Raw genomic sequence first — 12,025 nt, 5'->3', positions numbered from 1 at the left:
ACGGAATCTGCCAGTGCCTTGATCTTGGACTTCCAGCTTCCAGAACGGTGAGAAATAAATGTCTGTTGTTTATAAGCCACCCAGTCTGTAGTATTCTGTGACAGCAGCCCAAACAGACTAAGACACTCCAGATGGTGTACTGGGCACTTTACAATCCACAGCAATTCTGAGGTAGCTAATGTTATAGACAAGAAACCTGAGGCACCGAGAGGTTAAGTGACCTGCCTAAGGTTACACAGCTAGTAACACAAGAGCTACTTACAAGAAAGAAGCCATGGCTGACTGGAGCTGAAATGTGGAATGATGGAAAAATAACAGAAGGTTATTATTAGTTCAGTGACACCAAAGGGGTCACAATTTTTCTTTATTTTTATTTCCTATCTGGATGCAAGATTTTCAGTTTTTACCCTGTCCTAAAATCAAAAATTGAACACTGAACAGTTCTAGCACATTCCTCATGGGTGTAGACTGTTTTCCCTCTGGAAAGGTGGGGAGGAGTCTGTGGAACAGAGACAGCGGATGCTCCCTCTCCAGGGCCACACTTTCTACCCTAGCTCACCTGAATTCTTAACCAAAAGCAATAGCATCCTTCAATAAACTTCTCCCAAGCACAATGCCAAGTGCAGAGATAACAGAGCTGTGCACACCAGGCCAGAGAGGATGCTGGGTTAAAACTGAAGATTGCGGGGGGCCAGCCCAGTGATGCAGCAGTTAAGTTCGCATGTCCCGCTTTGGCAGCCCAGGGTTCACTGGTTCGGATCCCGGGTGAGGACATGGCACCATTTGTAAGCCATGCTGAGACAGGCATCCCACATATAAAGCAGAGGAAGACTGGCATGGATATTAGCTCGGGGTCAGTCTTCCTCAGGAAAAAGTGCAGGATTGGCGGCAGATGTTGGCTCAGAGCTGATCTTCCTCAAAAATGAACAAAAAAAAACCCCTGAGGATTGGGGAAGCTTCTCAGAGGTGGCAGAAGAAGGGAGTCATGTGGATAGACAAGTCATTCCTTCTTTCAACAAGAGTTCATTGACAAGGCGGGGGAGGAGGTGAGCTGGAGAGAGAAAAGGGAAAAAGATTCCCAGGCCAAGATATCGCACGTTTAGAGACACAACGGTGGACCTATACACACAACTTAGGAGGAGTAAAAAAAATAAAAGGTCTTAATAAAGCTAAAAAGACACAGTCTTCCAGCTCTTTTATCTTTCCCCCAAAGACAGCCCAACCGGGTGACCACTTCCAGGCTTCACAAGGCTTCTGGAACAGCCCTCCCTGATAACCCACGACTGTGTGTCAACTATTTTGCATGGTCCTTTAGAAAGACCACTCCCTCGGAGGCAGGTTATTTTTCTGTTTTAAGGTTTATTTGAAAGATATTTCAGTCTAACCTGACAAAAGAAAACTGATAAAGGTTTGACCGCCCAGAGGGCAATAAACCTGAAGAGATTAAAAAATCACAGAAGACTTAAGTAAAAGAAATGACAGAAGTCTCCCAGGCTACTGATGGGACGCTGGTCAAGCGGACGCTGCCTGCAGGACCTTCAAAAGCAACTTTATCACCCAGGACAGTGATGCTGTGAGACAGAATGTGTGTGTGGATTACATGCCATGTAGGAAATAAACAAAGGAAAAGAAAGAAACTGAAGAGTCATTTCAAAGAAACAGTAATCCAAATCAACAATAACAACAACAAGCAAACATATAGATACAGGGATTAGATTGGTGGTTACAGAGGGGAGGAGAGGAGAGAGGAGGGGAAAGGGGTGACTAGGCACACGTGTATGGTGGTGGATGGTAATTAGTCTTTGGGTGGTGAGCATGATGTAGTCTACACAGAAATTGAAACATAATGATGTACCTCCGAAATTTATGTTATAAACCAAGGTTACTTCAATAAAAAAATAAATAAAAAAGAAGAACCCTAGGCAAAAATGCCAGGCAGTCCAGGTTCTCATAAGCCACAAAGAAAATATTAGCATACGACACAAAAGCCTCAGCCAGTCTAACAAACCACGCTCTTCTCGGTTCAGGCCATGGACGAGGCTGGACCTGGTTCCCGAGGCTCGTGGGGCTCTATGCGGGTATTCGTGTTCATAGCGAAACTTCACTGTGCGCTCATCATCAGCACCAGGTGCGGTGCTGAGCAAGCAGCTGACACGCATCAGGGCACTTAGCACAAAACCAGCCCTAAGAACGTGGTACTTAGGCTTCCTCTTAACGATGCGCACCTTGAGGCTCAGGACAGTTAAGTCGCCTCTCTCAAGCTACACAGAGGTAAGAAGGGGATGGAGAATCTGAAGCCAGTCTATCCAACTCCAAGGGCCCCGCTCGTGAGCACCGTTCTCTTCTGCCTCACTGGACAGGATCTGACCACATCCAGGATCTGGCTGGACTGGCCGAAAACTAGAGAACCTGTCCGCCGTGTGTCCCCAGCCCAGGAAGTTCTCCCCATCAGAAAGCTTTTGGTACCTAAACTGAAAAAAAGTTTTTAAAAGGCAATTTACTGTCTCAGAGGAAGTAAAGTGCTGTGTTCATAAGACACAACTCTCCCAAGCAGAAAGACGGACATTTCACATGCTTAGAATATGCACAAAACTTCCACTCTTATCTTCCAAACTTAATTCTGGCTTATGTTTTCAGAAATTAAACAGTCAGGACAATGAAGGGAAAGCTTGAGATGCAATAACCATTCTCTGTCCACACAGATGACTAGTCTCTTGTACTTAATCTTGACACTAATACATGAAACCTCATGATCACAGTTAAAATTTTATAAGTAAAGGAACATGAAAATTCTCATACTACAGTTAATGTAACCACGTCAAATATTTTAATATGTAAAATATTAAAATAGGGGCCAGCCCCATGGCCTAGTGGGTAAGTTTGGCACACTCTGCTTAGACGGCCCAGGTTCAGTTTCCAGGCGCAGGCGCAGACCTACACCACTCGTCAGCAGCCACAGTGAGGCAGCAACCCACATTCAAAGTTGAGGAAGATTGGCACAGATGCTACCTCAGGGTAAATCTTCCCCAGCTAAAAAGTAAACAATAAAATAAAAAATTAAAATATATACAGTAAGCATTATGTGCACTTCTGATAAATGAGCCCCAATTGAGAAAAGGTCTTCAGAAGGCAGCCAGGAACCCTCCAGATTTCAGAAGTGCACAAGTCAGGGAGTTACGGCAGAAAGCAGCCACTCTGGGTTTACACACAATACAGAGGCGGCGGAATCTCCACATTCACTTCCACGAACTCCCCAAGAAGAAGTGTTGCTCTTCCTTCAGCCACTTCTTTGGGAAAACTTAAGAACGCTCTTGCTTTTCAGTACCTAATACTACACCGGAAGCATCTTTTTCGGGAAGCAAGTGGCTATCTTTTCTTCTTCAATAAAAGCCGAGGCTTCAAAGAGATAATGCAACTGAACTGAAATAGCTACACCACATTCCCCCTACTTCTAAACATTACATAGAGAGTCCTCTTCAAAGCTGACGAGGGTAAAGTTCCTCTGCTAAAAGCATCCTCTTTCTTCCACCCTATGAGAAAAAGAGAGCTGAGAGCAGAAAGCCAGGGGCCAAGAGCACAGCCGAGCCAGGCCTCCCGCCTGCCACTGGCCATCCTCTTGCTCTGTTGCAGAGCACTCTCAATGACCATCACGACCACAGCAGAGCTGGGCAGGGCAGCGCGGGGACACATCCAAATCCGTAACTCCCGATTCAGTACCAGAGACCTCCGCTCTGGTGCTGCCACCAAGAAGCCATCACCAGCGCAAGGACCAAGACAGCCCAAGGGGCTGAGATGCTAATTAGTACAAAAGCTAAGTTTAACAGCAGGTGTCTTCCTAAATTGGCTTACTAAATGCAAATCGGCTAAGCTTTTCATCCCCTTGGCTTTGGCCAAGAAGCTTCCATAGCACCAACCCCAGTCTCTGTCCCAGGGACACAGCATGGATCCACAGTAAATGTGAGCCCACACCCTCCATGCCTAACAGGCAATCCATCCTCGTTTAGGGTCTCTTGACCATCTCCCCTTCTCTTCCAGTATCGCATGCCGGTCTTGATCTCATGAACTCGAAGGCCTAATCCATCATTCTTTCCTTCATTCACCAAACATTTTTGAGCACCCACTGTGCCCCAGGCACTATGGTAAAGGCAGCAAACTTGAACACCGCACAGCCTTAGTCTCCCAGGGGAAAGAGAGATGTTTAGATTAAGAACACATTACAATCCTATGTAACCAGAGTCACGACGCAAGGCACGTCCAACTTCAGAGAAGGGAGCGACTATGCTAGCTTGATACAGAGAAGGCTTCACATAGGCTGTGATGTCTGAGCTGACCCTTGGCAAAGTAAAAGGCTTTCAGGTGAACAAGAGTGGAGTGAGAAGAAACAATACTTGTAAAGGCAGGAAGACTCCAAAGAGTGTGCCCTGGTTCAGGAAGGGCAATAGGTTCAGTATGGCTAGGACGCCAAACTCATGGAAGAGAGAGGAGCTAAGGTAGGTTGTGGTCTGATTCAGAAAGGACTTGCGTGTCACGCCAAGCAACCTGGAGCATGCCTCTTGGTAATGAACAACCAGGAGAAGTGTTTAAGGGAGAAGGTCCAAACTGAAGCCACATTCAGCCTGAAGAAGTGTTTTATTTCACCTATAAAGTATTTTTCAAATATTGGGATTAGTTGCCAACTTCTAAAAATTAGAAAATTTCATCCATATTCTTGGCTTCTTAAAAAAAAGAAAATCTGGCACCTCTGGACCAACATCCCCAGGGGGTGACACGTGTTTGGATCTGAGTAGCAAGTGTAGCAGCTGCCCCTACAGATGGGACACTGTTAAGAAGTTCATAACCACCCTCACCTGGCCCCCGCAGGCATCTGAATTTGCAATCCCTGGTCTAAAGGACAGCGTAACACAATAAGATGTGTGTTACAGGAAAATAACTCTGAAGCAATACCGCGACTCAACTAGAGGAGCAGTAAAACTGGAGGCAAGAGGGAAAGATAGGAAGGCATCACAATAGCACAAGGAGGAGATAACGAAAGCCTGAACTAAGTTACGGGCATAAAGACCCAGAAAAAGGTAACGAGTCAAGAAACATTTGACATACTCCAGGCACTAGAATACTTATCACAAAACTTTCGTGTGGCATTTGTTTAAGGGCCAAAGACTATACAAGGCGAAAGGAAGAAGGATTCAAAAATGATTTTCAATTAAAACATAAAGTGGCTATTAAGTACACTGTGTGGAAATTCCACCCAAATGCCATAAATCAGCATAGAGATCTGATGAGGTACACAGCAGCAACAGTCTGCGTGGTTCTGGTCCTGGCTCTCATGTCCGTTTTCCAGTAGGAACAGGATAAATTCTGACTGCAAACTTTCTGAGTTAAGCGCTAGACAAGTGGTGTTTACAAGCAGGGGTGGGATGTAAACCATTGCCTCTCATACCACGACTGGCAGTTATTCGGAAAACTTATAAACCCTTCCAGCTCCTCCAAGGGGAACGCCCTGCCCGAGCACTTACACAAGCCGTTGACATCCAGCATGTTGGAGATGCCCCGGTCACTCATGTCCACTTCCGGCTGGTTCTTCTCCCGGCTCTCCTCCACCAACTTTTTCAGGGACTTGGACATGATCTGTACCAAATGACAACAACAAAGCACGTGGGCGACGGCCAGGAGGGTGCAGAGACAGAAAGGAGAGAACGCCCTGGCTGGCGCTTTCTGTTTTTCCCCTGGTCCTGGAAAGTGGGCATCAGCGGGGCAGGGTCCGGGTGCAGGGAGGGGGATGGGGCAGGGCGGGGGCAGGGGAGTGGGAAGGGTCCAGCACCACTCCGGACGCGCGGAGAGAAGCAACCCCAAATGCAACGGCACACACACTCACCGCGAGGGGCAGCACCTAACAGGTTGGGCGTGGGAGAGACAGGCTTCCGCAGGGCGCACTTCAGCGGCAGGAGATACACTCGGTCTGAGCAAAACGCGCACCCGGGCAAGGAACACGCCCTGTCCCGGCGCTCGGCGCAGGCGCACAGCGCGCCTCTCGCCGCTCCACGCCCCGCCCGCACCCGACCCTTCCCAAATTAGGAGAACAGCTTACTAGACATGGCCCAGGGGCGAGGCTCCGCCCATAAAAGAATGTGCACCCCGAAGCCGGCCAATCACGTCCGTTACTCGGCCTCGAGACTCCGCCCCACCCCGAGGTTAGTCCGTCCCCCTGGAATCCCTCGGATTTGGGATTCCGATTGGACCGGAGTTGGCACGTGAACACCAGGGTTGGCGCAGGCTCAGTTCTTAGGTCGAGGCGCAGAGTGCTGTGGGCGGAAGCCGGAAAGTTTGGGGAGAGACTGCGGAGGAAGGGTCGTAGCCGAGCTTGGTTGGGTTCTGGGGAAGGTAGGAGTACATTTCTCTGGGTGTCCTGCTTCTGTGATTGTGGCTCAACTTAACCCGAGGCTGCTACCCTGAGTCCTTTCTCCACAATTGTGCCTCCTGCTATATTAGGAACTCCTCCAAGACAAGAACTCCATGGTGGTCTGTGTGTCCCCGGCGGCCAGCTCGCCATCCTGGACCTCTGTGTCACAGGAAGCGAATATACCCGGATAAATAAATGACTTTTCTTACACTGCGCTCAAAATTATGCCATATTTTAGTTTGCTTTCTATTGAATGATGATTTCCTTACACAATTTTCTTTTTTTTTCTTTTTACTAGAGCGTCTAACTGCTTCTCTCTTCCTTTTTTATAACCGTATCTCTAAGATCTAGCAGCTTTTCATTCCTCTTCATTGCTTGAAACCCAATGAGTTCTTCTTGAAGACTTTAGGAACCCACTAACTTACTGCTCTAGTTTTGATTCTTTCTGTCCTTCCAGCTGGGTGGTTATCTGTGCTTTCTTTTCACTTGGTTCCTGGGTTGAAACCGACATTTCTTGTCTACATCTTGCTGGAGTACCTCTCAAGTAGCTTTCCTTAAAACGGTGGTTAGGAGGCACAAATTTTGAGTAGTTACGTGTTTTAAAATATTATTTTGCCCACACCTTTATTCATTTGTCTGGCGTGGAATTCTACGTTCAGAATTAATTTCTCTAAAATTTTGAAGGCATGGTTCTACTGACTTCTGCTTCCAATGCTAATGCCCAGAAGTGTGTCAGTGTCGTCACCAGTCTTTGCAGGGAACTATTGTTTTCTCTTAGGAAGCATTTGTGATTTTTAAAAAATTATTCATCATGTTCTGAAATTTCACCATAATATCTCTGTTTGGGGGTCTTTTTTGATTTAATCTGTTCAGCACTCATTGGGTCCTTTTTAGCTGAAGATTCATTTCTCTCTTCCTTCCTGGAAATTGGTTTCTGCTATTTCTTTGAAATTTCTTTCCTGCCATTTTCTCTGATCTATCACTCTTTCTGGAAATCTCGTTAGTCAGATGGCAGCCTCCTGGGCCAATTTGCTAAAGTTATCTTTTCTTCTCACATATTTTTTCATGTTTAAAAGTCTCTTTAGCTTAAATGTTCTGGGTGATTACCTCAACTTTATCTTCCAAATCTTCTATTAAATTTTTAAAAATTATTTTGGCTATTAACAAAAGATGCTTTCTAAGTCCTCTTTCTTGTTTTACAGCATCCTGCTTTTGTCTCATGAATGCACTCTTTTCTCAAATATCTCTGAGGATAACAATTTTTAGACCTCTGTCTGTTTGCTAAACTATGTGTCCTCAAGTGTCCCTTTTTATGCGTGTTTATCTAGGATTTTTCCCATTCATCCTGCTGGAAGTCTTCCTCTGTCTGCTGCTGCTTGGTTGTCCTTTCATATTCAAGCATGCAGTCTGAGCTGACTTTTCTAGATAGCTGGTGTGGTTTCTCTCCTCATCTGTTGTGGACGTTTGCTTTCCTCCTGGGTCAGTATTAACATTCCCCGAGCTGTTTGTTAAATTTCCTTAGAGGTGAGCACCTAGTCTTACACCCACATGTAATCACAAGGCTGCCTTCACTGGTGGAGGGAAATAGTGAATTCTGAGCCACTGATACAGTTCTGTTACTTCCGGGCTCACCTCCTCACGCTGCACCTGCCAGCCCCATCCAGCTAACACCTGGAAAGTTGATTCCCAATTCTGCTGCATTTCTCTCTGGAAATTATTTTGGGCTGCCGTTTCCTTCTGTTTCATTTGTCAGCATGCTTCCATTCGCTTCCTGTTTTCCAGAAATTTGTTTTCACTCCCTGATCATTTTTCCCTCATACTCTTCATTTTTACTAGTGCTATTCTGAAGGAAATGTGTCCCTGAGTTCCAGATTTTTATAAGATGGAAACAGGCTCAGCTTCCTCAGTATGTGACCTGTGCAGTTTATACAGAGCTCCACACTGAGATGGGCTCCACACTTGGTTTAATGCTCTGCTGTCACCAGCTTGAAACGTTTAATAATTTTTTTAACAGGAGGCCCTGCATTTTCCTTTTGCACTGGGCTCTGCAAATTATGTAGCCAGTCCTGCAAGGAAAAGTCAATATTTACGGAGCTTAAATCCTGCCACAGCGTCACTGCCAAGTGCGCTGTGCTGACGTAGAGTCTATCCTTCAATACTTCCCATTAGGAGGAATGCCCTACCGCTGCCCCCAGGCTCACAGAGTATGCCGATCAAAGATAGGGCATGGAAGATGCCTGGTCCACATGAGGCACGCCAGACTATGACAACTGGTAAATTTACACAAGTTATTTCATAAATCATTAATTTAAAAAATGCCTTTTTTCAGCCAGCCCTGATGGTCTAGTGGTTAAAGTTCGGTGCTCTCACCACTTTGGCGGCTCAGATTCAGTTCCCGGTCAAGGAACCACACCGCTCATCTGTCAGGAGCCATACTGTGGTGGTGGCTCACAGAGAAGAACTAGAAGGACTTACAACTATGATGTACAACTATGCACTGGGGCTATGGGGAGGAGAAAATAAAAAAAAGAAAAAAGAGGAAAGTTGGCAATAGATATTAGCTCAAAGTGAATCTTTGCCTGCAAAAAAAATGCCTTTCTTAATTTCTAAACTGTATTTATAATAAACTACTTACTAATGACATATAAATAAAATTTTCAAATTAAAATTTGAAAAGCAAATTTTTCATCAAATATCCAACAGTTATCATATCATTTTTCTTCCAATAAGTTCCCCATTAAATTGACAGCCATGGGGTAACTTGTGGTTTCAATAAGTAAAAAACGTTCTTCCATTAACATTATTTTTTGACACTGTATAATCTCTAAGTTTTTACTGAACTAACAGCAATTACATTAAAAATTTTTCTAGGTCATATAACAGTGTCAATCTTTTTTTAATAACTTCAGTAGATCTATGAGAATAGTTTGACTGTCATATTTAATAAGTTCACACCTAATCCTTCAGGCCGGATGGGAGGCACTTTTGGGTGGTTCCTGAGGTTGGAATCACAGCTCTGTCACTCAAGTGTTATATAATTTTCCATACCTCATTTTTCTCAACTATAAAATGGGGCTGATGCTTCTTAGTATTCTATTTCAGTGAGTGATGTATGAGAATAATGCCTGGTGTAGAGCAAATGTTATATGGATATTAACTCTCATTTTTCTTAATAAAATTAATGATGTTAGTACTCCCAATGTGAGTACATAGCAGATTTTTAACAAATTCCTCCCATAAAATGGAGTTGAAATTTAATAGGAAATTATTTCAAGTAGAACCCATATCCTGGGCATCTCCAAGTCCCAAACTGTCATGGGCCCCCTTCATCCCCTGGGGCATTCTTCACAAGAATGCCTGAAGTGCCAGGATATTCCACTGGGTACAGAGAGAGCCTGTGGTGGCCTTGCACTGAGCTAGCCCAGCCAGTTCCCTGGAGGCCAGATGAGGTGACTCTGGCCAGCGATGACTAGACTTAACCTTGAAGATTAAAAGGCATGAGCACCATTCTTATTACTATGGTCCAGGTGTTTAGGGAGACAGGGGAAGGGAGAGAGACTAGAAGGTGGGTAGAAGCCTGCCCCCGCCTTCCTGTCCTGTATTCGCAGACTATGAGCATGTAGGGATGGGTATCAGCAGGAAAATTGAATCAGAATTGCCACCAGGAGGTACTGGAACGGGGTCCTCCAGCCCCCTTCTATGCTAATACCCTTGGGTTGCTGGACCATGGGGAGGATGGAGGGAGGAGGTGGTGTTGGGGTTTGGCTCTTGTCCCTGCCCTTCTCCTTCTCAAGTAGGGTGTCTAAAGTTCGCATTCTCACACGGAGTAGGATGGGGTTAGAACATGACCTTGAGACTTTCTCAATTCAGTACATGATCAGTTGTGGACAATAGACATTTCCTTCTCTTTACATTTGTGCTTCTTTAGGTTCCTTCAGATCCATGTTGAATATCATTTCCCATTGACTTCCAAGTAAGACCTCCCCTCACCCACTCCTCAAATCCATTCATTTTACACTATGGCTTTGGGATTCCTCTTATGGCCTGAAAGCAGCATTTTGGTGTATCTCAATATTTTCACAGCCAGAATGCCCGTACCAATGTGGACTAGTTGATTGTTAGCTCTGTCCAGGGGTCTGATTGCTAACAATGGAGCTTCATGGTGACGCGATCTGGGAGCAGGAAATTACCACTTAGCCCCTAGATCTGGGAAGTTGGCTTAATGTAAGTTTCACCAGATAAGGAAATTGAGGATTTTGTCTCAGGACTGGCTCACGAAGTCAGGCAACATGGAGCTGGGAAGCAGGCTGTTCGCAAGAGGGAGACATCAGTTGACGGAGTGTATGGCTGTCTTGTTCACTGGTTTATCCTCAGTATGCTCTGTACCTGTCACATAGTCGATGCTCAAGAAACATTCGTAAATGAGTGAAGTAAATGTAAAGCAGAACCAGAAGAAATGAGATGGGCCTCATATACAGAAAACCCTAAAGCCTCCACTAAAAAAAACCTGTTATAATAAATGAATTCAGTAAAGTAGCAGGATATGAAATCAACATACAGAAATCAGTCGCGTTTCTGTACAGTAACAATGAACTGTCTGAAAGAGACATTAAGAAAGCAATTACAATTACAATTGCATCAAAATACTTAGGAATAAATTTAACCAAGGAGGTGAAAGACTTGTACACCGAAAACTATAAAACATTAATCCAAGAGATTGAAGAAGACAAACAGAGAGATAACTCATGTTCTTGGATCAGAAGAATTAATATTGTGTGAAAATATCCATACTACCCAAAGCAATCTACAGATTCAATGCATTTCCTATCAGCATTCCAATGGCAGTTTTCATAGAAATAGAAAAAACAATCCCCAAATTTGTTTGGAACCAAAAAAGACCCCGCCTAGCCAAAGCAATCTTAGAAAGAAGAACAAAGCTGGAGGCATCACGCTTCCTGATATCAAGCTATGTTACAAAGCAATAGTAATCCAGACAGTGTAGTACTGGCATAAAACCAGGCACATAGATCAGTGGAACAAAATAAAGAGCCCAGACATTAACCTCCACAAATACGGTCAACTAATTTTTGACAAGGGTGCCAAGAACACACAGTGGGGAAAGGATAGTTTCTTCAATAAGTGGTGTTGGGAAAACTGGATATTCCCACACAAGAGAATGAAACTGGACCTCTATCTTATACCACTCACAAAAATTAGCTCAAAATAGATCAAAGACTTAAATGTAAGTCCTGAAACTGTAAAACTCCTAGAGGAAAACATAGAGACAAAGAACCTTGATATCAGTCTTGGCAAGGTCTTCTTGGAGAAGTCACCAAGAGCACAGGCGACAAAAACTGAAAGAAACAAGTGGGACTACATTTAACTAAAGAGCTTCTGCACAGCAAAGTAAACCATCAATAGATTGAAAAAGCAACCTACAGAATGGGAGAAAATATTCTTTTTTCCTTTTTTAAGTATTCAATGTTAAAATCACACAATAATATTGATTATGCTTTCTTCAACCCGGTATACACACCTCCTCGATATTCTAATATGCCTCCTAGGAAAGCAGGTCTCTCTGACTGAAAATGACTCGTGTCGATACCATTACTCTCATGATGCCATCTA

The 12,025-nt window shown here is 44.4% G+C and overlaps 1 protein-coding gene across 2 annotated transcripts in view; it reads right to left on the bottom strand.

Moving 5' to 3' along the window:
- The window catches only part of RSU1 (Ras suppressor protein 1), a 177,746-nt gene extending 171,619 nt beyond the window's left edge, over nt 1–6,127 (bottom strand). For both annotated transcript variants that reach the window (XM_070601075.1, XM_070601076.1), the window contains exons 1-2: nt 5,873–6,127; nt 5,514–5,625 (exon numbers count right to left, since the gene is read on the bottom strand). In XM_070601075.1, the coding sequence (XP_070457176.1) occupies nt 5,514–5,622 (109 nt within the window). In that variant the 5' untranslated portion in view covers nt 5,623–5,625; nt 5,873–6,127. The remainder of the gene's footprint in view (nt 1–5,513; nt 5,626–5,872) is intronic.
- Nucleotides 6,128–12,025: the final 5,898 nt, after the last annotated feature.

The sequence above is a fragment of the Equus przewalskii genome, chromosome 30 (genome assembly GCF_037783145.1).
Source record: "Equus przewalskii isolate Varuska chromosome 30, EquPr2, whole genome shotgun sequence".
Classification (NCBI taxonomy): domain Eukaryota; kingdom Metazoa; phylum Chordata; class Mammalia; order Perissodactyla; family Equidae; genus Equus; species Equus przewalskii.
The sequence above is the reverse complement of the archived record's forward strand: the minus strand, read 5'-3'. Positions and strand labels throughout refer to the sequence as shown.